Source organism: Montipora capricornis, chromosome 6 (assembly GCF_036669925.1).
Source record: "Montipora capricornis isolate CH-2021 chromosome 6, ASM3666992v2, whole genome shotgun sequence".
NCBI classification, from domain to species: Eukaryota; Metazoa; Cnidaria; class Anthozoa; order Scleractinia; family Acroporidae; genus Montipora; species Montipora capricornis.
The window spans coordinates 562,949-587,948 of record NC_090888.1 but is presented as its reverse complement, the minus strand read 5'-3'; the positions used below and the strand labels follow the sequence as shown (position 1 = coordinate 587,948).

The 25,000-nt window shown below is 38.7% G+C and overlaps 2 protein-coding genes and 1 long non-coding RNA gene across 5 annotated transcripts in view; 1 reads left to right on the top strand and 2 right to left on the bottom strand.

The window, feature by feature from the left end:
- Nucleotides 1–8,830, bottom strand: part of LOC138051123 (ephrin type-A receptor 4-like) — a 10,702-nt gene extending 1,872 nt beyond the window's left edge. Inside the window, exons 1-14 of the mRNA XM_068897270.1 lie at nucleotides 8,379–8,830; nucleotides 7,989–8,036; nucleotides 7,070–7,432; nucleotides 6,545–6,753; nucleotides 5,451–5,514; nucleotides 5,213–5,330; nucleotides 4,084–4,136; nucleotides 3,741–3,971; nucleotides 3,512–3,622; nucleotides 3,115–3,302; nucleotides 2,765–2,884; nucleotides 2,554–2,624; nucleotides 857–897; nucleotides 53–149 (exon numbers count right to left, since the gene is read on the bottom strand). Of these exons, the coding sequence (XP_068753371.1) occupies nucleotides 53–149; nucleotides 857–897; nucleotides 2,554–2,624; nucleotides 2,765–2,884; nucleotides 3,115–3,302; nucleotides 3,512–3,622; nucleotides 3,741–3,971; nucleotides 4,084–4,136; nucleotides 5,213–5,330; nucleotides 5,451–5,514; nucleotides 6,545–6,753; nucleotides 7,070–7,432; nucleotides 7,989–8,036; nucleotides 8,379–8,697 (2,033 nt within the window). The 5' untranslated portion in view covers nucleotides 8,698–8,830. The remainder of the gene's footprint in view (nucleotides 1–52; nucleotides 150–856; nucleotides 898–2,553; nucleotides 2,625–2,764; nucleotides 2,885–3,114; nucleotides 3,303–3,511; nucleotides 3,623–3,740; nucleotides 3,972–4,083; nucleotides 4,137–5,212; nucleotides 5,331–5,450; nucleotides 5,515–6,544; nucleotides 6,754–7,069; nucleotides 7,433–7,988; nucleotides 8,037–8,378) is intronic.
- A 4,538-nt stretch (nucleotides 8,831–13,368) lies between these two features.
- On the bottom strand, nucleotides 13,369–16,014 carry LOC138054571 (uncharacterized). Its single transcript, XR_011133304.1, has 2 exons — nucleotides 15,878–16,014; nucleotides 13,369–15,757 (listed from the first exon to the last, which is right to left on the bottom strand). It is a non-coding gene; the product is annotated as an uncharacterized lncRNA (long non-coding RNA).
- A 1,050-nt stretch (nucleotides 16,015–17,064) lies between these two features.
- LOC138051117 (ephrin type-A receptor 4-like) overlaps nucleotides 17,065–25,000 on the top strand; it is a 25,518-nt gene continuing 17,582 nt past the window's right edge. The window contains exons 1-9 of one of the 3 annotated variants that reach the window (XM_068897264.1): nucleotides 17,065–17,207; nucleotides 19,339–19,499; nucleotides 20,946–21,591; nucleotides 21,810–21,857; nucleotides 22,501–22,875; nucleotides 23,075–23,286; nucleotides 24,184–24,262; nucleotides 24,347–24,449; nucleotides 24,726–24,775. In XM_068897264.1, the coding sequence (XP_068753365.1) occupies nucleotides 17,135–17,207; nucleotides 19,339–19,499; nucleotides 20,946–21,591; nucleotides 21,810–21,857; nucleotides 22,501–22,875; nucleotides 23,075–23,286; nucleotides 24,184–24,262; nucleotides 24,347–24,449; nucleotides 24,726–24,775 (1,747 nt within the window). In that variant the 5' untranslated portion in view covers nucleotides 17,065–17,134. Of the gene's footprint in view, nucleotides 17,208–19,338; nucleotides 19,500–20,945; nucleotides 21,592–21,809; nucleotides 21,858–22,500; nucleotides 22,876–23,074; nucleotides 23,287–24,183; nucleotides 24,263–24,346; nucleotides 24,450–24,722; nucleotides 24,776–25,000 lie in introns of all 3 variants that reach the window. The other 2 variants (XM_068897263.1, XM_068897262.1) reach the window with 2 other exon arrangements.

Here is a 25,000-nt window from a genome sequence, read left to right as displayed (position 1 = left end):
CTTATACGAGCTCGCCATAGACTAAACAGTGATAACATTGTCAAGGACTTACAGCTCCTCTGAGATGTGGATTGGGCGTGGCATACGATATCCTCTCTCCAACAAAGAAGCCACTTCCTCAGACTTGACTCTGGGATATGGTGAGTCGCCTGGAAACGAACATTTCCTCTTAATTTTATTATTGAAAGCAGAATTTGACATTTAATCCGAGACAGAAATAAAGGGTAAGAGACGAGCAAAGGGGCATTACTGAAAAAGAGCTGACCAATTCAGTGTAGTGCCTGCTCTTACAAAAGATGTGTTGCTTTGGCAAGTACAAGGGAGTAACTCAATGCCTACCAATGTCCTGTTTTTCATGCGGGCCTTGGATCAAGAATTTCGCTTCCATCAGTTTTAGAAACTTGCCCAAAGAGAATGTTAATTTATTGTTAATTAAAAGGGAACGTAAAGATTGTTTTTCGTAATGATATGAACAGCATTTGTCAGACACTTTTAGTTAAAGGCCGTTCCGAGAAAAAATTTTCTTTGATTACACATTACTCCCACTAGTCTCCTCACTCAATACATGAATCCAGGTCAGTGGTACAGCATTCGAACTGGTAATCAAAGGTGAGTAAGCGCGGGCCATCATTGGTCGCTTTAATTAAAAGCTTCCTTTGCCAGTCACGCTGGATAATTTTGAGAAATCCTAGAAGAAATCAAAGGACACAAAGGTGACTTTTGAGGTAAACTCAGAATAATTTAAGAAAACTGCGCGATCGTTCACGGACCAAATGACCAAACGGCTATAGTATCTCTAAAATATGGCAAATAGTACGGTTTCGGTAAGAGTACAATTTTAAAAACACATATTTACCAATTGTGAAAACTTCCCACAATACGATACCGTACGACCACCTGTGAAAACATAACAAAAGAGCTGTTTCTTTGCAAGTATCGAAAGGGATTTTGTATTGATTTGGGTTTAATATAAAAGGAAAAGGAAAGGAAAGGAACTTTATTTAAGTGTCTAATCTTCTAGCGCTGTAGAGCACTAATTAGCGACACTGTAAATTGAAATTAACAAGTTAACGCAAAACAAATCAAATTTTGGTTTTTGAGGAGAGGGGAAAACCAGAGTACCCGGAGGAAACCTCTCACTGCAGAGTAGAGAACCAACAAACTCAACCCACATATGACGCCAAATCGAACCCTGGCCACATTGGTGGGAGGCGAGTGCTCCCACCACTGCGCCATCCTTACATCTACATCTCATATTTTAAGAATTGGAATTGGGCAGACTAAACCATTTGTCTCCTGGTACGATTGTTAATCCCCAAATACCATGAAGGTCTTTACAACCTCTAATTTCATTACACCGGGTCTAGTATAGGATGCAGCTCTATTGTGAATAGAATTAGGCTCCATTGTTTCCCTTGAAATTTTTTTTGTGCCTATTGTTTTCTAAACCAGTCACTAAGGCCGCTGTATTATATACATCTTATTCGATGGTTTAACATAGTATAGCGTAGCATTCTTCCGAGCCCCGCAGGGGCGAGTAAAAATAAGTGCAATGAGCAAAATGTCCGCGAGTACTATACGTTAAACCATCGAAAAAGAGATTATTATTCCGCTACAAAAATGGTGTTATTTTGCTTCAATTTTATTTGGTAAGAGTTTATGAAAAGAAGTGCATCGTCTGTCCTTCAGGGCGCCTGCAAGCGATGTAAACAGCACAAAAAGGCAACCAAAGATCTTTATTTAAATTGGATAAACAAAATGACGAGTGACAAGCGATGACAAGCCAAATTCTCAGGCTTTGCATCGTGATGAAAACAACTTCTGTCATTGAAAACTCCCCTTCCGTCCGTATTTGCTCTGTTCTAGACCGGTCAAAAAGGAACACTATAGCGTATTACCGTCTCATATTTTGCGCGTTCTTATGACCAAATATGGCAAAATGGCCTAATAGTGGAATAATAAAGCTGTGTTCTGACCCGTTTTCCGGAGGTCCCTTCACATGTGTCTTCTTTGCATTTATTTCACTCATTTTTCTGCCTTCTGTGATTGTCCATATCAATTACTTTGTGTTACCACAAACAAACGATGAAACCTCTGTTACTGGTTAAAATGCTGATGATGCTGATGATGATGCTGATTATTATTATTATTATTTAAGGATTTGTACAAACAGTACTGGTGCAAAAACAATAGGACATAAGTCCCCTTCTAGGTTTAAGCACCAACCCAACCCTCTCCTATTTTTTAACTTAATACTATAAATAAACTAAATAGACTGCTTAACAAGTGCACGCAGTAAGGGTATTTGACCGGCGACATTTAGGATTATACTATCTCTACACGTATTACGGGACAAATAAAAGTTTACCCCCCTTCCTTTCGGTAGGACTTGGGGATTTCCCTTTCTAAGAAGATAAGTATTTTTGTCGAATGCGTATGCACGTTAACGCATTTACTATATTGATCAAGTTCTGAGAACATAATGTTGTGTAGGAATAAGGTAATCATGTATCACGCGATTGGTCAGCCGTAGCTTGATATGGGTTTACGTACACGTCACTCATTGTGCTTGATTCCCCTAGAAAGAGAGATTCTGGGGGCATCCACTTCGCTGGAAGACGTGCCTGTGAGAAAAGCAATTAATGAAAACTCATCAAACAATCAATCTCCTTTACCTTTACCATAGAAAATCTACAATATTAGGAATACGACAAATCAGTATGATACCTCCTTGACTTGGAACAAATTGGCCCTGAAAACTCACCTTAGAGCTTCGCACATATATGTCGGCGTTCACATCACGCGCAAGTCCAAAGTCTGAAATTTTGCATACTCTGTTTTCGCCCACAAGAATGTTACGAGCGGCCAAATCTCGATGAACAACCTGTAACCAAAAATGGAGCGTAACAAGAGCATATCCAAGAATGTACGTACCGACCAATCTATCTATTCAGACAATAGTGATTTTAGAAGCAGCCAACTTTTGTATTATTGTAGATGTTCATCATGATACTGTGACTAAGGTGACTATAGGTGATGACAGCGAACGCTGTGCTAGGGAGATATCACCGATCTAAAGACATTAGGAGATAAATAGCAATAACTCAATCTCACCCTCATGTCGGCCAAATAGCTCATCCCATCTGCAATCATCCAAGCAAATGACAGAAGATCCATTGCAGTGAGCCTTGATGTAGGTTTCTTCTCTCCTGAGTTATAAATGTCGCAGTGACCTCTGCTCTTTCGCAGATAACCCAGCAAATCCCCATAGGGCATGTACTCCAGTGCGATTAAAAGAGGATCTGCAATTGTAGCAAATTGATGTGGTCAAAAAAGGATGGAATAAAGATAAGATAATAAGAAGAAAAGATCATGGAAATATTTGTAAACAAACTCAGAAAATCGTCTACGTGTATCCATTTCCAAACTATCGGAAGCGGGAATTTTTTTGTCTACACACCCACACGTTTTATGGGCTTATGAAAGAATTACTAAAACTAACAGTACTTACCACTGCGACTACAACAGCCAATCAACTGTAATACATGAGGATGAGGCTTGAGACATTTCATTACTTGCAGCTCTGTCAACATGTCTTGTTTGTCTTTGATAGTTGCATTATCTTTTGTGAAAATCACAGCAAAAGTTAAATTTGTATTCTTCAACAGTGGACGCTTTGCTCCTTAACTTGTGTACCTACGGCTTTATGGTGTGACAGAGAAATTGAAGGAAGGTCTCACCTTTGAGAGATTTGACAGCTACGGTTGTGCCACGGACGATCGCTTTCTGCACCTTTCCAAAGTTGCCACCTCCAAGTACCTTTACAAACTTGATTTCATTTCGTTCCAACTCGAAGCAGGAATGGATGTCACTCATTTCCATATACTGGCCCCCATCTATGGCACCATTCGCATTTGTTTCCAGAATGACAAAGGTCCTTAGAGTCTCTTCTTCAACAAGAGCAACGCTTTCTTGAAATCAAATCCAAATTAAAATAAAATTACGATTACGTCCGCAGAAATATGACAAACAGGTCACTTTTCTTTGACGGTTTTGTTAGTAACCGTCCCTTTTTCAGCTTACCTTCTGGAGCGGAAGAATTTTCAACACGACGCACAGATTTGTTGGGAACTTTTCTGCAAGGTAAAGAAAGTTTGAACATATCTGTACGTAATATCACAACAACCAAATGTCATTAGGGATCAGTTAAGATCCTCGACGACGACGTCGGACACAACCACACAAAACAACGATATGATTGGTTAAAAGTGCATAAATAATCGTGCTTCATGTGCGGCACGGATTTAGCTCTTATTTTTGCGGTTCTCTGCATAGCGACGACGTGAAATCACCAAATTTTAGATTTTGACGACAACGTGTGCATGCAATAGAGAATCTTTCATTCTATATTTCACTCTGAAACCGCTCGTACCGATTTATTTTTAGGATACTTTGCCCACATTGTAGGACGTGAACGAGACGGAATCATCGCGGAAGACTTACGATAGTGTAAAGTTATATTTTTAGGTGACATTTTTGTCAACATCGCCATCGTAGATCTTAGGTCCCTATTGCTATTGCTAACTTGCCGGATTGAATTGCGATAGGAGTCGGAGGCTTTTAAGACTTATCGATTGTTTTAATATCCCTGCAAGTACAAAGAGGAATAGATTGCAGAATTTAAGACTATAATTCACTGTTTCTGAAAAAGCACTCGGTCGGTAGTCTTAAATAATAACGTAACTCCTAAAAGAGAAGACTTGTGCGCCTTGTTGGGAAGAGCAATCTCTTGCCAATAGTTGACTCTTGCTCTGGCCCCGAGCACTCCTGGCACGAGTGTGCGAGTGTCTCGCCCCTACTGCGCGCTCATACTGCCAAGGATATAATGCGTACTGCCTTTAAGTGCCTTTCTTTTCAAACTGGCTGGGTTAGTTTGTAAGAGTCTTTTGTCTTCTAGACATTTCGCGTTTGACTGGGACTAAGCACTTTAAACCTCCAATGTGTCATCTAGTCTGTTATTAGGGATATGATAAAAAAAAAAAGACTGACTAAAAACAATTTTACATGACGTTTTCATATTAATAGAGAATGTATGATTAGTAAGTGTTATTGACTGAGGCTGGTAGCCTAAAATTGTGGAGCCCTTGCTTACTTAGATATTGCAAAACAGTAACTTATCACTGATTCTTGTATAAATTAAACCCTTTTTTACCTTTGCCGATAAAGGAATAAACCAGTCAAGGTAGCCACAGTGAAAAAAACCGTACCAAGAACTACAGATACAATGATGTAAGTAGTATAGTTGCCCTGTTTCTTTCCTCTGGAATCACCTGAAACGTGGAAAAAAAAAGATGGGAAAAGTTGTTTAACACGTTCAACTTTGAAATAGTAAAAACCCCAATACACGAGCAACCCACGAGCACAAACAAGAGGCAACAAAAATGACTCACTGTTCATTATCGTCATTAAGATTACTTCACTTGAACTTTGTCCGACATGGTTTTCTGCCATCACCTACCAGATTACAAATTTCAATAAATAAGACGCAAATCCATGACTATTTTTGTTTCTCGGCCATTTCAACTTCAGTGGAAATAAAATACACAGGGCCGGCGGAAATGAACATAGTGAACAAACGTCGCATGATACATACATATAATGCGAAGTTTGCTCACTATGTTCATTTCCGCCTCGTGCGTTTTATATTTACTGAAGACGAAAGTCCAATCGATAAGTGCGTCAATCAATCAATCGATCGATCGATCGATCAATCAGTCAACCAATCAATATTTTGAGTAATTTGATACACCGCACAGAAACGTGGAGCCTATCCCTACTGCTAGTTCTGAAATGCCATCATGAAAAGCAGGTAGTTTGTCTGACTGCTGCTCTACACTACTGTTCAAAATACTCAGGTATCCTTACACGTCACGCCTATCCCCTCCCTGAAAAAAATAAATATTATAGACCACAAGTTATCTTAAAAGCGACCTCAAGAATGAAATATGCAAGAGGGTTATTCCTTATAACTTGTAGTGTTTTGAATTTGTATTTGAGATGACAGCAGCGGGATTGAAAATAATTAATTCTTGAATGATGTAGGGGGTCTAGCAATTAAATGGGGAACTTAAGACTTGTGTTCTCTTTTATCGGCCTTCCTGTGTATGTTTATCTGTCGTGAACACTTGCTTTGAGAAGCAAAATTGCAGTGTTCAAAGAGGAGAAGTTTATTTGACGTCACAATTAAATTTCCACGATGTTGCGGCCATGGCAATCACTGATCGCTGTGGCCGCAGTAGCTCATGTACTGTCCAATCTTCTCGCAATCCATGCGCTTTCAAAGAGCATGTGCTGAGAATGATTAGAAATGATAAATTGATAAACCTGTCCAAGTCAAACTTTGAAGTACTTGTGCTTGTACGGACGTTACATTCTATGCGTGGCACAGTACAGTAATCTACCTCTGTCGTACTTCTTATAATCGTCGGTTAGTTACGAATAATGTATAGTATGACAAAGATGTTCGCAAAAGCCAATCTCTCACCACAAAACTGTATGTTTTTCCAGGTTCGAGCCCATATAAAATCACATCCGTTTTTGTTGTCCTGAGGGTTTGTGAATCATTCGCATCATCTGCTCTTGTGTAGGTCAGGTAATAAGCCAGTGTATCGCCATTTTTGCTCACTAATCTCCACGAAACGCGAATGGTAGTGCCACTTAACGATTCAAGGAACACTTCTACTTTACCAGGAACTTGAACAGCAAAAAAAAAAAATATATATCAAACCACAATTTTACTATCAGCAAGTTCCGAGCCCAATAGTTAAATCCGCGGTTTCCCGTTAGTGAAACACGTTACTTTGATAGGAGAAACAAATGAAGAACAAGTAAAGACGCATGCACTGGTCTGGACTTTTCTCAGCGATAAATGCTCCCGAAAGCCTCCTCAACTCCCTTACATTTAACGAGTATTATAACTTATGATAAGCGCGATTCTTTGGGAGTTTTTCAACTCACTAAACTATTTGATACAGAAATTAAAATTTCAAAGAGAAAAAAAAAAACTCACGTGATCCATTTGTTTTAACAGAAATTGATGCAAAGTTTCCGTCAGATCCATGCATCTTTTGAGCCACTTCACTCACTCTGTTCCTGGCGTAGATTCTCATCTCGTAAGTGACATATGACAATAGATGCGTGATCATCACGTGTGTCTCGTGCACTCCTTCTTTTCTGGGTATGTAATTGACGTTGTTATCGCAAGTTTTCTGGACGCACTTGTTGGCGTCATCAACGTTGCATGTCTTACGACATTTCACGTCATAAAACACGTGCTTCTCATCACCTGTTTTTTCAGGTGGTTCCCATGCCAACTCTATGGCACTTTGGTTTACGAATGTGACCAGTAAATTTCGTGGTGCTGATGGAATTTCTAGGAAAAATGTTTAAAAGCGCAGTTTATGTCTTTCATGAGAATTGATGTCAGACCTAATTTTGCATTTAAGCTGCAATATCATAATCATCAGAAATGAAAACTGGATGGCTTAACCTGAAATTGCAGATGGGTAACAACTTACGAAAGGAGGTTCTTTACATTTAACGTACCAACTCATTTTTTAAAGAAAAGCATGCAGATAGCAAAGGTTATTGTACATGGAGTGTTGCACGGTGTGTCGTTGCAGACTTGGGTAAAGATAGTGGAATAGAGGGAAAAATTAGACATTTAATATACGATTATAACTGCCTGTGATCTCATCCAAGAAACGGGACATTTGGAAGAGCATCCTCCCTATACAAAAGTATGTAGGCTGCACTTGCCAGTGTTTAACTACAGAATTCTCTTCCACTTTCTAGCATAAAAATAACATCTATTGTATCCTGTCTCTTTCTTTAATGAACCCGAATGCCAACTAAGGTGGCAGGGTATTCGGCATGTTACTGTCATGCTAGTGTGACTGGAATCAATAAACAAAAATATTGATATGTACCTGTGCAGTTCCATCCCTTTCCTTCATTGAAATTTTTGGGAGGACACGCTGACATTTTATTTAAAAAAGAAAGAACAACAACTGTCAGTAATCACGAGCTGATTTTGAGAGGGAACTTTTTTGACCATACCTATTGCTCTTAGATTTTGTTGGTGCAGCGGTCTCATATAAGGTATTATTAAACGGGGGAATGGCCGATTTTTATAAATCCATGAGCGAAGTAAATCTCCCTTACAAAGAGTCAGCGTCATAAAAGTATAAAGAAAGTTGCACGGATATCCTTTGCTTGGTCATCATACTAACTATTTAACTCATAAAACATGCAGGGCAGGAAAACATGAACGAGTTGCATTAAATTCCACAGTAAAAAATGAAAGGGAAATAAAACACCTTGACATATTCCTCCAACATTTTCCATGCCTTCCTTGCAGACACATCTGTCTTTAAGTTGACTGGTATTCCACTCTCCGTTACTGTCACAGAGAACAATTAAATTGCCTGGCACAGTTTGCACAGAGTTTGTGGTACAATTTCCTTCTACGATAACTGGCTCTTTTTGAGGAAATGTTTGTGGGAGAGATACCCGTCTGTCTCCAAGTAATTTAAGTGGACAAACTTTATAAGACATCTTAACCGAAAACAGTGATCTGCAGCCTCCTTGATCACGAAATCCCAGAACAATAAATTTGCTTTTCACTTGAAGTGGCATTGTTAAAGATTCTCTGTGGTTAGACAGACGGCTGATATTTGCAAATCTTCTATATAAACTATAATTGCTGATAGGGTCTGGTGTTTGACCCGGTATGCTTGAGTTTGATTCCCAGACATACGCGTAAAACGATTCGTCACAATATATGTATTTTGACAGACACTCGCGTGACAAATATTCAATGGAAACATCGAATCTTTCAATAGTTCCCGCTCTAATGATGCTGCTTAGTAACCAGTTGTCTAGTCTTGCTGTGTTAACGAAGTTGCATACGGTGTATCTGTTTCTTGTGTTCTGACCGCTTGGGTGATGCCACTGTACAGGAGAAAAAAAACAAGAACAGAAAAGAAGTGTAAGAGTTCGGTTTTTCCGCGTACCTTATTCCACAAAATATTCTACCCTAAATGATTAACAGTAAAAATTGCGTTCCTGATTGTTTTCCGATTGGGAAGAAGGTAATGCAATTCCTTGCTTATCAGTTATCATGATGATTATCATTAAGATTTTTGGGGGTAAAGGAACGCAGCTTTACATCGCGCTGTCACTTTCAGGCACAGCAACACCACCATTAATCATGATTCTGTCATTGTGGTGCGAACGAAACCAGTTGAGTTCGGCTCTGGGCCCCGTTTCTCGAAAGTCCCGAAAACCTTTCGGGCTCGAAAAGCAATCTGTGAAATTGCCAACCACTTGTTTTGGAAACCCGATCTTATAACATGTTTTCAAGGTAACAAAAAGAAAAATAACTGTGAGCTTTGACGAATTAAATTCTCTCCATTCCTGTGATACATAGGGAATTGTGACACCCGAAAATGGCCCGTAAAGTTTCGGGACTTGCGAGAAACGGCTCCCAGGTAATTAGAAATTTGTTGTGATATCAGTGAAGGTGCGCTATGTAACATTTCTTTGTTCAGTGTCAATGCGCCTTACAAGCCCTCACTATTTCAAGTTATAAAAATTCTACTTTAAAAGAATAATAAATCGGCACACTATGGTGTTTTGAAAGTTTCGAAGTCTTTCGATAAAAGTGAAGCACTTAACAAGTAACGAAGAGACTCATGAACCAGAGCAAAAAACTTACTGGGTGAGAGCCAGGTATCATTACGTTGGGGTTGTTCCATGTCCAATAGCACGTATCACACGCTGGTTTTTCTAGGATAACGACTTGTTCTGGTAATGCCCATTTTGCAAGCGTGACGATAGCAAGCACAGAATTCCAAAAAATCCACATAAGGGATACGTGACCTACCAAACAACCAAGATTATTACTAACTGCACAAATGAAAACAAAAGCAGCTAAATATTATTTCCTTCTTTAAAGTCCCTATGACACTTAGCTTTTTGCTTTTTTAAACTTTTCCTTTAAATAACTATAGTGTCTGGAGTATAGTACTTCAAAAAAACTCCCGCATAATGTATCCAAGCGTTTTAGCGGGCGTTTGATTAATACCAAAAAAATTTGGCTGAGCCAATTGGGCCCTGGTAACTAATGACGTCAAAGAAGTAACTTGATCCCATCTGTACAAAAGTGTAAGAATAGAAGTCTTGTTGAAAATCTAGAGCTTTTTGTTAAGTCGACTTTACAGAAAGGTCGGACAATAGTTACCCTTCGGATACCGAGAATGTTCTGACGATTCAGATAGAATTGACGTCTTTAGTTATCAGGACCCAACTGGAAAGCCAAACATTAAACGCGTGGATATGTTGCAGATAAAATCCGTTCTCAGGTTAAATCCGTTTTAACCTATTGTAGGTTAAAATTCGTAATCCGCATTTTACCTAAGTTGAATTGTGCCCTTAACCTACTTAGCTTAAACCCCTTCTAAACGGATACTTATACCTTCTCTCATCAAGCTCTGTCTTACGCATCTCAACACATCTTCTTAATCTTTGGTATCATTATCGGTTTCTGAACTCCTACACTTACCGGCACTCGAACTCGCAACCTCCAAATCTGTTGTACTGTGTCTTCACCACTACACTACACCGACGAACATGCTCAACCCGACACAGTTCTTTTGATTATTTACTTTTCTATGATTGGTCAATTAATATCTATGTATAATAACTAAAACTAATCCTAACCTGACCCTAAATTTTCTCTAGGCTTAATTTAGGCTCCAAAAAGTTTCTTCAATCCATCGGAGTGCGTATGCAACCTATAGGTAAAATGAGGATCACCAGTTTAGCCTAGGAAAACGGATTCTACCTGAAAAGAGATACACCACAAGGGAAAAATTTTCTTAGTACTACACTCCAGACACTAAATATGTTAAAACGAAAAGTTAAAAAACGGTAAAAAATAAGCGTCATAGGGACTTTAAGAAGTAAGGATATTTCCATTTCATAATAATTTTTAGTCACGGTATTGGATAATATTTAGATTTTCTTTAATATAGTGTGAATCAATCCTAAGAATGTCTGATTTGTATTTTCAGCAGAGGAGAGAGACGAGGGAAGGAAAATTAAAGGAATCAAATAAAGCTGTGATCCTCGCTAGCTAATTTATTTTAGCAATTACGTAGAGAAGCTTGAAGAATTCAGGACTTCAACAGGAATTGAACCCGTGATCTCTTGATACCGGTGAGACGCTCTAACCAACTTAGCTATGAAGCACCTATTCCATTTAGTAAAGCATAAATATGGTTCCTTTTGCCATTGATCAGATAATCAGACGTCAACTGATCTTGCTTTTCTTAGGATGACTGAGGGAGGAAAGGTAACTTTTTACTTACCTGAAACTAAGATCAATCCTGAATAGAGATCTTTATGGATACAACAATATTCTACGCAAGGCGTATTGCTTGAGGAGATGGTTTTTTAAAGTGGACTTCTCCTTTCACTGAAGTGTATATTTACACCGTAAGGACAGCAGTGGTTGACCTAAACGCACCGAAGTGTTATAGGATAATCTCGCCCGTGAAAGAAGCGATGTGCTGAAACGCCGGATTTTGCCATTTGCGATGAAATCACTCTTGATGGTTGTCGCATTTCTCTCCAAAAGGTCCAGGATTTTTTAAGACTAAATTTCAGAATGACTATTCTGCAATTTAGACACAGAGAAAAAATCAATCAGCTATATCCCACGTTTCTTTCACAAGTCAGTTGCAGGAGATCTCTTTGGGATTTAAAAATGGCGCGCTCACGGGCCATCATTGTTAATATTCTCACAAATGTCGATCCCGCTCATATTCCATCTGTCACTTGCTATTTCTCAAGGCAACAATCTAATATATTTATCATTCAGTACCGAGTCCCATTATGTTCTTTCCACACTACATCCTTTTTATTAATAACACTAATTGCAAGACCCCTTTACCGCTTTAAAGGTGACCAAGGTGAACGTACAAGACAATGAATTATCACTCGTTTATCATCTCAAATGGAAATATGATGACTGATACATCCTCAGTGCATATTAATGAAAGCAGTGCGTGTTGTTTTAAGCACTAAGGCGCTGTTACGGCTGTGCAATTTTTCGTGCATCTTGTCTTGGAACGCTACGGCGAGACAAGTTGCACGTAACTCACCTTGCAACGGCCAAGAACCTTGCGAGACAAGGTGCAAAAACCGTTGCGGAAAGAATAACTTAATTGAGTTTTGTTGATGTTGCTGTTTTTGTCATTTTCATTTTATCAATTTTGGAAAATGCATATACACAAGAATTTCAAGTGTATACTATGAGAATACAGTATATACATATAATATATCATCGCTCCTAATTCGAAAGATTAAATGATTTGAAGCAACACAAACTCGCAACATTCAATCTAAGGAATCCATATTGGAGTTCTCATGAGTAAATCTGGGTTCGGCGGAAAAACCATGAAGGAAATAAACCGCGCACCGGTGGCTCAGTTGGTTGAGCACCGGGCTGCCATGCGGGAATTTCGAAGTCGTGAGCAACACTCAGGGTCTTTAAATAACTGAGGAGAAAGTGCTGCCTTTGTAATTACATCCGCAAATGGTTAGACTTTCAAGTTTTCTCGGATAAGGACGATAAGCCGGAGGTCCCGTCTCACAAATAACTTCCATGTTCATTAGTTCCCTGTGGGACGTTAAAGAACCCACACACTATTCGAGAAGAGTAGGGGAGGAAGTTCCCGGTGTTGTGGCTGTCCTCTGTGTGTAGATGGGGGTTGGTGGGAATAGCAGGTCCGCATCAGCTGAATAGCTGCCAAACCTTCAACCTGCTTAAATAAATAAATAAATAAATTAATTAATTAATAAATTAATAAATAACAAACAAACAAACAAAAATAGTCTGAGAAATCGATCACTCATTGTTAGAGTACCAGTTGTTCACTTAGTGTATACAATCATGGTTAATAGAGGGGAATAGTTGTGAAACCCGACAAATTTCTTTGTTGTAGGTTTTTGTTCTCCTTTTTGGCCTTGACCGTGCACAAAATACAATAGTTGTTTACTGCGCACTGAGTAACTAACCAATAGAAACGTGTTGGTTACGTAATTAATGCATAGTGTATGAGCGCAAAACAAAAGATTGTGCACGGTCCTGGACTTTTCAACCTAAATCTTGGCATCTTTGTTTGCTCCTTTGATGTTTGCCGAGCTTCCAAACCATTCCCCTCTATAGCTCTCTATTAACTATGATACAATCAGTTACAGTGATCATGACACCTCTGAGATGACAGCAGTAATCAAACTAGCTTTGCAAACAATAACCAACAGCTTTAATCAACAACTAAAACTGAAATTACATGCACTGTAATCTCTTTCAAAACATTTTCGGTTTTGACTGATAATCTTTACACCCTCTCTGTTCAGTTTAGAACAAGCCAAAAGCGTAGTAATTCGCTTACTCGTCTGCAATTTTACAGTCAAACAAAGCGTCTCGAGACTCGACATCCATTTCACATAAAAAGCCTACAAATCGAAACAGTCTCCACAAAAAGGATGAATTCAGTTCTATAATAAGCAACCACAGCCGGCCACAAAACCGCGTGAAAAACTAGACAAACAATTGTTTTAACTCAATCGCTGTTGGAGATTTTGCCGAAAATCGCGGGTTCGAGCTTATCACTGAACTAACGACATACGTTCTGAAACGAGGTTACAAACGCGACTTTGTTACTAAACAAATACAACGCGCCGCAGAAATTCCCCTCATACATACCCTACAACCTAAACAGATAAACAAACCCGAGCGCATACCTTTCATAACGACCTATAATCCATCACTTTCTTCCAAAAACATTACAAACTTCTTCTTTCCTCGGATCGCTGCAAAAATGCTTTCCTACATCTACCTGTTGTGGCTTTCAGGCGCTCCCCTAACCTTCGAGACCTGCTGGTAACAGCTAAACTGTCCCCTAATGTCATTCATTCCAATTCCGCACTTCCTTCTGGTTCTTTTCACTGTGGCAAAAACTGCGTTACCTGTCCTTACATTTTCCATGGACTAACCAACTTCAAATTGTTCTCTACCGGCAAAACACGCTCCATTAATTCCCACATAACTTGAGAAACTAAAAACCTTATCTACATGATTTAATGTAACAAATGCCATTTACAGTACATAGGAGAAACTAAACGAAGTTAAAAGACCGTTTTAATGAACACCGCCGCACTTTAGATAACGCTACATGAAACACCAAATCCAAACTGTCTACAGTCGCAGAACATTTCCTCTCCTCTCCTCACAACATCTCTAAGGACATGCAATTAATTCCTATCAAAAAAAGAATTTTCAAACAGAGACTCGATCCGTAAGGCCAGGGAAGCTTTTTAATTTCAAAAGGCAGGACAATTGATCCCAACGGTCTTAATATCCGCGAAGAAACGTATTAGATTTCAGTTTATTATTTAGAGTCACTTCCGTTATTTTTCCGTTACTCTTAGTGTTTGAATTCATTTTGTTTAACTCCCATGTTTTACCACATTTTTTCCAGTATTACGTAAACATCCACTTACTACATATATATATATGTACATAGAAGCAAGCCAATGTAAACTCTCATTGTACCTGAAGAAGGCTGGTTTAGCCAGCCGAAATACATCACACCACTAAAATCAAATCTACGTTGTATCGGCTCTTGCTCAAAATATTTAGTTTCTCAGCTTGTAATTAAGCCGATCAGATCAAGCCACTGATCCAACGTACACCGACAGGAAGATTGTCTACAGTTACTTGCTTCCAAATTCCAAACCTGAGCCCGCGATATGGTTACATGATACTGGTCACATTGTCATACATGGAGGAGTGGACGTAGGTACGGACGGACAGTCGATGACGTCATAGCTAAAACCAAAATTTCTCACATCAATGGGTTAACCGTATTTTCTTAACTATGGTGCTACGCGCGTACGCCTTCGGCGCGCGGAACTCTGCTATTAGTCCTTTTTACGAGTTACAGGTAGAAACGGTTCGATCGGTGACATGACAAACCGCATTGCTCTCTCCGTTAGGCGGCGAGAAGAAACCCTCTTGTTCTCTCTGTTCTTCAATGGTACTAAGAATTGATTAATTTCTCATAATATCTCCACCTCTTAAGTAAGTAGTCGAACACTTCCCTGTCTCACGACATTGTAAACATTGTGGCACATCATTTGTGTAAACCAAAACATCACCTCATTACACGACATGTAATGTCCAACAACTTGTTGGCAAGTAAAACACATTTAAGCAAAAATCGCCTCCGCATACGTGAAAATGCATCCTTGGCTTTCACAAAATTGTTGTAACAGCCGATCCTTGACCGGTATTGTTCGATCGTTGTTCCCATGCTGGCGGCTAGTACCTACTACTAGCAAGACTCTTATTCAATGCAAGTATTTTTTTGAGCAAAATAACTCTTTCAGTTTGAGGTGTAACCCACACCGATAGTTCATACCACTGGCTTGTGAGGGCTTGTGAAATACTCGTGAGATATGTGGTGCAACCCGCACCGGATTTCAAACCAATGAATGTGGGATTGCGAAAGCTCTTAGCTTCAGTGCAGTTCGCACTAAACACAAGCCGAGTCTAGATATGTTGGCTTGCGTGAGTAAACAACTCCCGTATCGATATCGCCGAGGAAACTTCACTCAGTGACGTCACCTGGATGAAATAACAAAGAACAAACAAGGCAGGAAAGTAGTTAATTCTCGAAATGAATGAAAGAAAGAAAACCAATCAGAAACAGCACGACAGAGTAATTTTGAAACAGAAATAACTTACCTTGAACAATTACAACTAATTTTTGACGGAAAGCTCATCAAAGTTTTCCCAAAACAGGGAAAAGGACCGCAGATTTAAATACACAACGGGGACAACACTCTAGAATCGATTCTAGAAGCAATGGCCGACACTTGAAATTACTTGTACCCAGTCTACATGCCAGACCAGTAAAACTCTCGGAGAACTGTCACGTGTCATCTCGTCCTCAAAGTGGCAAACTGACTGAAAAACTGCCTTTGACTTAGGGGTCTGTATGCATGAGCATATTTTCCCCAATGATCGACCACGCTAGGCGTCTTCAGTCACCTCCAGCCAGCGGTGCAAGACGTCAAAGAATGTTTGTCATACATGAAGCCGCTACCTGCGAAGTTTCCGCACCTGCACTATTAATAGAGACATTGTTTTTGTCTGAGTCAAATTAACCCATTCACACCTAAAAAATGTTGTGAGTGATTTGAATTTGTTGCGAGTGATTTGAATTTGTTGTGAGCATTTGGTTTTGATGTGACAGTTGTGGGCCACCGCAAATATTCCATTAAATTTGTGTTACTTTATATCACCGTGCGGAAGACGGACTGTTCAGTCTCGTGACTGCCGCCGGGTCACCCGATTTTAAAAAGGTTGTTTACATTACCCGAAATACCTTTGGAATTTCAATAAGAAATCGCAATCATTTTGGTAGTCAAAACATCCTAGTTATGATCCATATTCATCGATGTTGAGTTCGTCGCGCGTATCTTTTGCCATGATTGTTACTCCACTTTTACTTTACTGACTGACAACGACTTCTCATGATCCGTCGTCAATATTTACAGGAAATGTTATCATTTGAAAGACACATGCACGTTACAGCTATCGAAATAAAATCTTACTTGAGAGTAAAATTATGCTTCAATAATTAAATAATTGCAAAATAATAATAATAATAATAATAATAATAATAATAATAATAATTATAATAATAATTATAATAATAAGAAGAATAATAAGAATAATTTTAACATGGATTGAAAATGCAAGCGCACCGGTTTACTTGTGCCTAGTGAAAAATTTCATATCATAAATTCCGTTTTGGTATGTTTCTAAACTTCACTGAAGTATAAAAAGTTACGTTTTTCTTTCTAAAAAAAAAAGGCTACAAGTTCTTAGCGAAGAGTCATAGCAGGCAATTGAACGTGTTGTGTGACACACATATTGGGTAACAACTTCCTCTATGGTAGGTAGTGTCATTTATACTCCTAAACCACGGTGGACTGAATGTTTCATTTTCCTGTCCTTGCGTTTAGTCAATTTTCTCAACGTTCACGGACTTCTCGTCAACTCTCGATTGGTATGTACATGTGTGAACGCTAATCAAGTACCTCATAATTTAATGATCTTTATTTTGATGTTGATTTTTGTGAAACTGTTATTTGATTTCACTTCATAATTTCGCAGAGAAATTACTCCTGACCAATTGCTCTCATAACGGATCTTTGTTGCTAAATTGCGTACGAATAGGTTGCCGTAAATTCGTGGATGACAATCGAAATGAAAGCCATGACGAGATGAAGTAGAACCGATGCAAAATTGACCAATGACCCAGGAAACTACACTTTAAAAATAGGAATTAGGTTTCGGGACTTCAATGCTTATTTTTGACTGCGTTCATTGTGTGTGTGACCCTCAATGATTAACAATAAACATAAACGTAGAATTCGCTGACTTCTTCTTCTTCGTGTTGAGATTTGTATGGCTGGGTTAGACATTTATTCGGATCGGATAGCATAGTACCTTATGAAAGACGGAACATGTGTTAGTATACTCGCTTGAGACTCTGTGTTGAACAGATTGTTTGTTGTATCTCTCTCGTATTCTTTGCTCCTTAATGTTACTGCTCATTGATTAAGTATCCTTGCTTGTGTTGGTGATAAGGCTGGCTTATAGATTTCACGTGATGGCATTTTGATGAGGCAGATGTCTGAAGGGAAGAAAGCAACGGGAAATCAAGGCATACAGTTGTAACGCCAAGCCTACCAGCTTTTACTCTTTCTTCTTTACATCTAAATATTTATCTTCGTTATATCTAGATTAAACTCTTAAATTGAAGTGAAAAAGTTTCTTGACGAAACTTAAGAAAATTTCCCGTTGTCCCTGTTGAAACTGGGGTTTATAAAAGTAGATAAAGCCGATATATGTTTGCGTGATTTTGCTTTTGCTAACGACATTGATATGATCACGCAGAAATAGAGGGAGTCTGATGTCATAGTCGGCGACACCTCTCGTTTGTAATGAATGATATTGTTGTGGGGTACAATTCTGTATTTGCTCGATTATATACCGGATGAATTATAGGCTACTTCGATCACACTTAAATACGATCATGTTAATGTTTGCTAATGATTCTTTCCTTGTCTTTAAAACTCCAAGCAATTCTATTTATATCAGTTGATTGTTAGTTCTCCCCTTCCCACCACTTCCCATTGGAGAGCACTAGTTTAGGCGTCTCCAGGACAACTAAGTGCGACCATCCAAGTGGAACAGTACCCTTGCACTTTAGAACACTTTAAAATAATACAATTGCCTAATGTCAACCAAACAAATGTCGCTTCGACACACCATGAATACAGTGTAGATATGTTGCCTGTTTGCCTTTCTTTAATTTTCTCGTTATTGACTGCTGGGAGAATTGACAAGGCGCCTTATAACAAGGACACAGATCCCAAGGAAATCGTTTGACGTCGTTGAAAAATTGGACCACCTCGAAGTCTTTGCAAATGATATTTGGTCTAGAGGAGAAATATAAGTTTGGAAAAAAATGTGTATAATTTCTTACATGCAAGTGTAAGAATATCCATTGATTACAATGCTATGGATAATTTCCGTCCTTTTTGGTTGACAGTGCAGATAATTGACAAAATAAATAACTCGTTTTATAAATAACTTGATAAAATAAATTATCGATTGTTTATTAATTAATTAATAAGATAAAAAACGCAGTGCTTTCTCTGGCCTTTACTTTGACCGATTTCAGGTTCAAAATTCAACATTATCTATTCACTTAAATTAAAAAGAAAAATACTTTTTTTAACATTGAAATTTCTTAAATTCGCGTTTTCACCTGCTGAGAAGTCCCGCATGATCATGAAAGTTGGAAAAGACCGTGCCAACTTTGTTTGGCCTTTTAATATCTAACCCTCCCAACCGTTTTCATGCCCATCAGAGTTCAAATAGCATATACGTTTTTTCTTGTCTTTGTCGCGAACTATTACTCGTTACGTTTCTCGAAGGCGGTATACCGTGAACAGCATTTGAAAAGTCATGTAGCAGCTCTCGTAACGTATAATGTAATTGGCTCAATACCCAAGCCAAAAAAAATGAGTTGGATTTAAAAACAGTAGAAGCTGCTTACAATACCAAACAATAGCAGGTTACAAGAGCTGCTACTTCAGTTTACACGTTTGAATTTGATCATGTTGTAGGTCACGCAATGCTTATGGGTCGTTTTTGGACCGCTTTAATCTCCATCGTCATCTTTGCACCTTGCGCATCATCAGAGCAAGAGTATATTTTGGCAGCACCACCGTGGGTTCAGCAAGAATGGGATAACTCGATTCACGCTGAAGTATTACAAATTCGTAATGTGAGTTTCATCAGTTTTTGCTTTGTAGAATTTATGCATAACGCCTATCGAACAGCCGCCTGCAATTTACTGGTTTGACAATATCACTATATTGCAGTAGGTAAAGTTGATATAAACATACGTAAAATTTAAAGAAACGTAAAATGCGGAAAGTGAATAACCGCGAAAAAACCCCATGGGACAAAATCAGAAGAGTATAACAAAGTCAAAACATGGTTATGCATCCCCTCTCAAGCACCTGTCAGGGACTCGTCATTTGGGGGTCTCTCATTGCTTGTGTTCATTTTGATTTCATGAAATGCATTTAATCTCCTTGCTTTAAGTTTGGCTCTAATGAGTTTCTGATTCATTTGCTGATAAGAAGGCACGATTTTATTTTCTCAATAAAACTATAAATCGCCTGCCCTTACGCCTTTCTCAAAATGTTACGGTGAACGGCCAGACAAAAATAATTGCTCTCAAAAGACTGCAACTAGTCCATCTGCATTAATGCCATGAATTTCCCATACAACAACCACTTTCTTATGGTCCAATAATATATTATAAAATAATTAGGATAGTACCCGCACTCTCATTGGTCAATAGCTGTGTACGTTTAGATGAGAGTACACACGGCTGTGACATCACGCGAATTTTGATTGGATATGTGTTGTCAGACGCGCGTTTTGATTGGCTGGTAGGAAATATGAGCGTGTATCAAGAAAATCTGTTTGAATCAAAAAGTAAAAAAAAAACCAGCATTTTCTTTCATTTGTCGAATCATTTTTGAGAAATAATTTATAAAAGCAATAATGGACTTTTTCCGTGTTTAGGGTTATAACTGTCTCGAATTCTCCCAACTCCCCTCGTGTTTAGATGAGACTATGTAAACAAGGGAAAAGTCCCCTACTGCTTAATTAAATCGATCGCGAATTATTTTCCTTTTTTAAATTACAGTTTTAGGGTTGTCTGCCTATAACATTGGAGTACTTAGTTTTCAGAGCTCCACCGTACGAAACCGTTAGAGGATGCTAAGCTCAGCTAGATAATTTTCGCTCCGGAGACGAGGAAGTGGCAAGTGTCCGACAACAAATGTCCTATTTAGGGGGACGGTGGGTAGGGTAAAGGAAACTTTATGTTGGTAGAAATCCATATTGACTGAAATCGCAATTAGCACCAGAAAAGGTACTCCGTTACTTCAACCCTTTCCTTTCTATATATATTTCCTTTTTGCATATCACTGGTCCCGTTTTCCATTTGTCAATATCTCAATGATGATTTATATACAAAGGAATATTTGTCAATTATGCGGATCGAGAAAGGTCAGATGTCCGATGAACCTGTAAATCAAGGGCTCATTTTCACTATTTGTTCCAATGACCTTGCAAACTGAAGAACAAATTTTAATTTTTGTATTTAAAGGCATTGAAATTCATGATTCGTTGTTGTTTTTCTTTATATATACAGTGGGATCACCCAAGCGTCGCAACTGGTGGAAATCGGATGGACAGATACTCGGTGTGCAATTTTTATAACAGTAAGGAGCCAAACAACTGGTTACGAAGCGGTCTCATTCCAGTAAGAGAAAGTGGAAGACTGGATGTCACCATAGAGTATCAGTCACAACAGTGTCCGACGTTGAACTTTTGTAGAAATTCATTTTACGCTTATGTTTGGGAATCAAATGCAAGCCTAGACGCTAGTCACATACCAAACCCTATCAGCAACTACAGTTTATATCGAAAATTTGCTAATATCAGCCGTCTGTCTGACAACAGAGACACTTTAACAATACCTCTTCAGGTTACAAGCAAATATATTGTCCTTGGATTTCGTGATCGAGGTGGATGTAGAACATTGTACTCGGTCAAGGTCTCATATAAGGTTTGCACTGAAAAAGCCGCGCTTGCAGACAGTTTGGTATATCTTCCCAGAACATTTGCCCAACTAGCGCCAATAACCGTGGAAGGGCGTTGCGCTGCAAACTCTGTGCAATCTCTACCAGGTCATTTGATTGTCCTGTGTGACAGCAATGGTGAGTGGAATACCAGTAAACTAGAAGGCAGATGTATCTGCAAGAAAGGCAAGGAAAACATTGGCGGAGAATGTGCAGGTTTGCTTCATTTTATGCATTTGATTTTAAAAAGACAAATTCTCCTTAGTATTTTAAATACTGAGAAAACTGAGCGAAAAAGTAAACAACAACGACGACGTTTTAGGGTTAGGGTTAGGGTTGTCTTCATCGTTCAAACTGACCAATTACTGAAATTGAATGCATGCGACCACTTCTATGTCTGACATGTTATGGTTTTCGTCTTTTTCATCTGCTAGATTGTCGCCCTGGAACATTTAATGAAGGGAGGGGCTTAAACTGCACCGGTAAGCTGTTTATATTGTTTACAAACATCCTGTCTTGGTAATGTTACCAACAACAGTCCTTCAGAGGACTACTCCGTTTATCCCGGAAGATGATCTTACTTCAACAAGTTTTGACCTTAGTTATGACGAGTTGAGTTCTCCTCAGCTTTGTACCAGGAGTTTGAGGACAAGTTCACAGCCATCAAAACCGCGCACCGAAGCCGAGGGTTGCTGAAGAAAAAGATCATGCAACAAATATCGAACACTAGGGAAAGCGTTCAGGATTGGGTAATTTCGTTCACATAGGGTAAAACCTTGTCAACGTTTAAACAATGATAAAATTTAATTTTGAAGAACAACAAAAAGCAAAAAGTTAAGTGAAAAAAAATTGTTTAATGTACCATATTACCAGCAAACAAAAGAAAAAGAAAGAACAGCTAATAGTTTGAATCCAGGAATATCTACACGACCCTAATCCTTACTTACTTGAGCTGTTATTACTTTCTTTTTGTGCTGAGATGTTTGCCCCTTAAAGAAATAGCCTCCCCAACACGGTATTGCACCCGATAAAGCCTAAATTGTTCATCAAACAATTTTCTCCGCGTTAGAACCAGTACGATTAAGTTGTGTTTATTTATTCTCTTTTTTTTTTCACATCTATAAGCGATACCATCAGAGCCAAGAAATACGTCCGTATCTTTCGTAAATGAAACCTCAGCTGTCGTAACATGGCTACCTCCAGCCACCACTGGCTATCCGCCATCCACCGTGTTTTATGACGTGGATTGTCGAAAGACCTGTGAAGATGCCGCTGGCAGCGGCTGCGGCGACCAAACTTGCAACAGCGGCATCGGAGCCCAATTGTCAATGCAGGGGCTAAACACGACCAATTTCACCGCAACTAATCTGGCTTCCTTTGTAAACTACACGTGTAACATTAAAGCAGGAAACAGAGTCAGCAAAATAGCTGAAACAACAAGTGATACTATTAATACCAAGAAACAATTGGCAGTGGTAACTCTAAGGACTGAAGGATCAGGTAAGTTAGTTTAGCAAATACAAGATTGAGGAAACATGTCTAGCCATACTCTTTCTTCATTCCCTTTCTTTGTACAGTGCTTTAATTTTTGGTGTGAGCAAAATTCAGAATTTTCAAAAGGTTTTTAATTTCGTAATAATGGCTCAGTACTAACTACGGTACTAACTGATCATGATAACGTTTTCTTTATTCCTAATAGTTCCTGGCACACCAGAAGATGTTACTGTTTATCTCGCTGAAGATGATTCTATAAACTTGTCATGGACTTTAAAATGTAAAAATGGCATAATTCAAAAGTATGTGGTGCAGTACTTCAGCGTAGATGATTCCTCTGACATTAAGACGTTGACTACAAAAGAAAATGAAGCACGCATTAAAAATCTAGTAGCGGGAAAAACCTTTGAATTTCAGGTAAACTTGTAATGTAAGAGTATTTGAGCAGTTTATTAGATTTCTGCCTATTTTCGCAAATCGATAAAAATGGACAGACCGTCTGATGAGAACAAGAACTTGGTTTTGTTTAATGAGTTGATTAAGGTCGAATTAACACTAAGTATGGAAAAAAAAGTGAATGGCTGAGGTTTTGAGAGTTGATCGGCCTATTTTATTCACTGTGATGAAGGGCTAACGCTTGAAACGTCAGCAGTCCGACGGTATTAGACCTTTATCAAGTCGTCAAATAAAACACCTTTCAGGGTTTCTTTTATTACCGACGTAGCACCACATTTTCCTTAGAAACTAACACCTTCACTCATCTGAAGAGTAATTTGTTTAAAAGTGGTGGTGTTTGGTTGAATTGATGCGGCCCTGCTATTTAGGTATTGACCTCGAGTGATCTTGAAAAGTTGCTTGCTATCGACTTAAATCGTGAAACGTCTCGTTACTTTACGAAAGAGTAAGATATATGTATCATAATAATAGTTAATGATAACTACGCAGGAAGCTCACTACTCACTCGAAAGTGGTTTTCAGGGAGGTCCTTCATCCGATTGAATTGGAATTTTAAAATGTTGGTTTTTAAGAAGAGGAGAAAAATCTCTCGGAGCAGAGTGAAGAAACAACAACAAACTTAAGCCACATTTGGCCACGAATCCGGAATCGAGCTCGGGCCACATCGGTGGTAGGCGAGTGTGATCACCACTACTCTATCCCAGCTCCCGTCAAAGATGGTGCTTTGGTGGAATGTTTGCTCGAGCTCAGAAGGGCCAATACACCAAAGAACGAGGTCTCAGAGTACGAGGTCTCAGAATTCATCACTTATTTCTCATTCCTACTTCATATATCTGTTTTATTTGTTTTCGTTTTCAGGTGTATGCTGTGAATGAGTTTGGAACTGGGTCTCCTGGTGTTAAAACGTTTCGTATTCCAAGAGGTTCATCGAAAAATGGTTTGTAATGCTGTATTTATACACGAATTTCATGAATTTTAATCGATAATTACCCTAATTAGATTTGATATCTTTTTTTTTCAGGAAGCCTACCCATAACAGTTGTTGCTGCGGCTGCAGGGGGTGGGGCCCTTATACTAGTTATCGTTGCTGTCACTTTTTTCTGGTATATTTTTCGTATTAGAAGGTGGGTACTTGAGGATGTTTTAAAACGAGATATGTACAGGATCCTAGTTGCTTTCAGTGATCGATACTGTATGTCCTTATAATATATTTATTTGTTCATTTGAAATAATCACCACTTGACATGAAAATTGGAGCAGTTAGGTTGTCGAAGTGCTGAGAGTATTCCCTTCTCACCTCTCACCTCTTTGACATTTTATGACTTTTGCGTTTCTCCAGAAACTACTATCTATCAGTCACGTTGCATATTTTGTTTTCATTGTTTCGCCGATATCAGCAGACGCAGTCCCCAGAGTACAGAGAAAGACTATATGCGATGCCTAGAGAAAGGTAAAGCTAACTTTAAAGAAGAGTTTCGAAGTTTATCTTCAGTACAAAGATGATTAGGAAAAAGAGACATGAAACATGTTTATTGTGTCCTTTTACGATTAAATTATCAATTGCCGTGTGTACAAGTTAGGAAATCCAGTGTTATTGCAAATGCCAATTTAGCACATCATTGTTACTGAGTCAAAAATATCACTTGCTCTCCATGCTGTTGACTAGGGTTGGGGA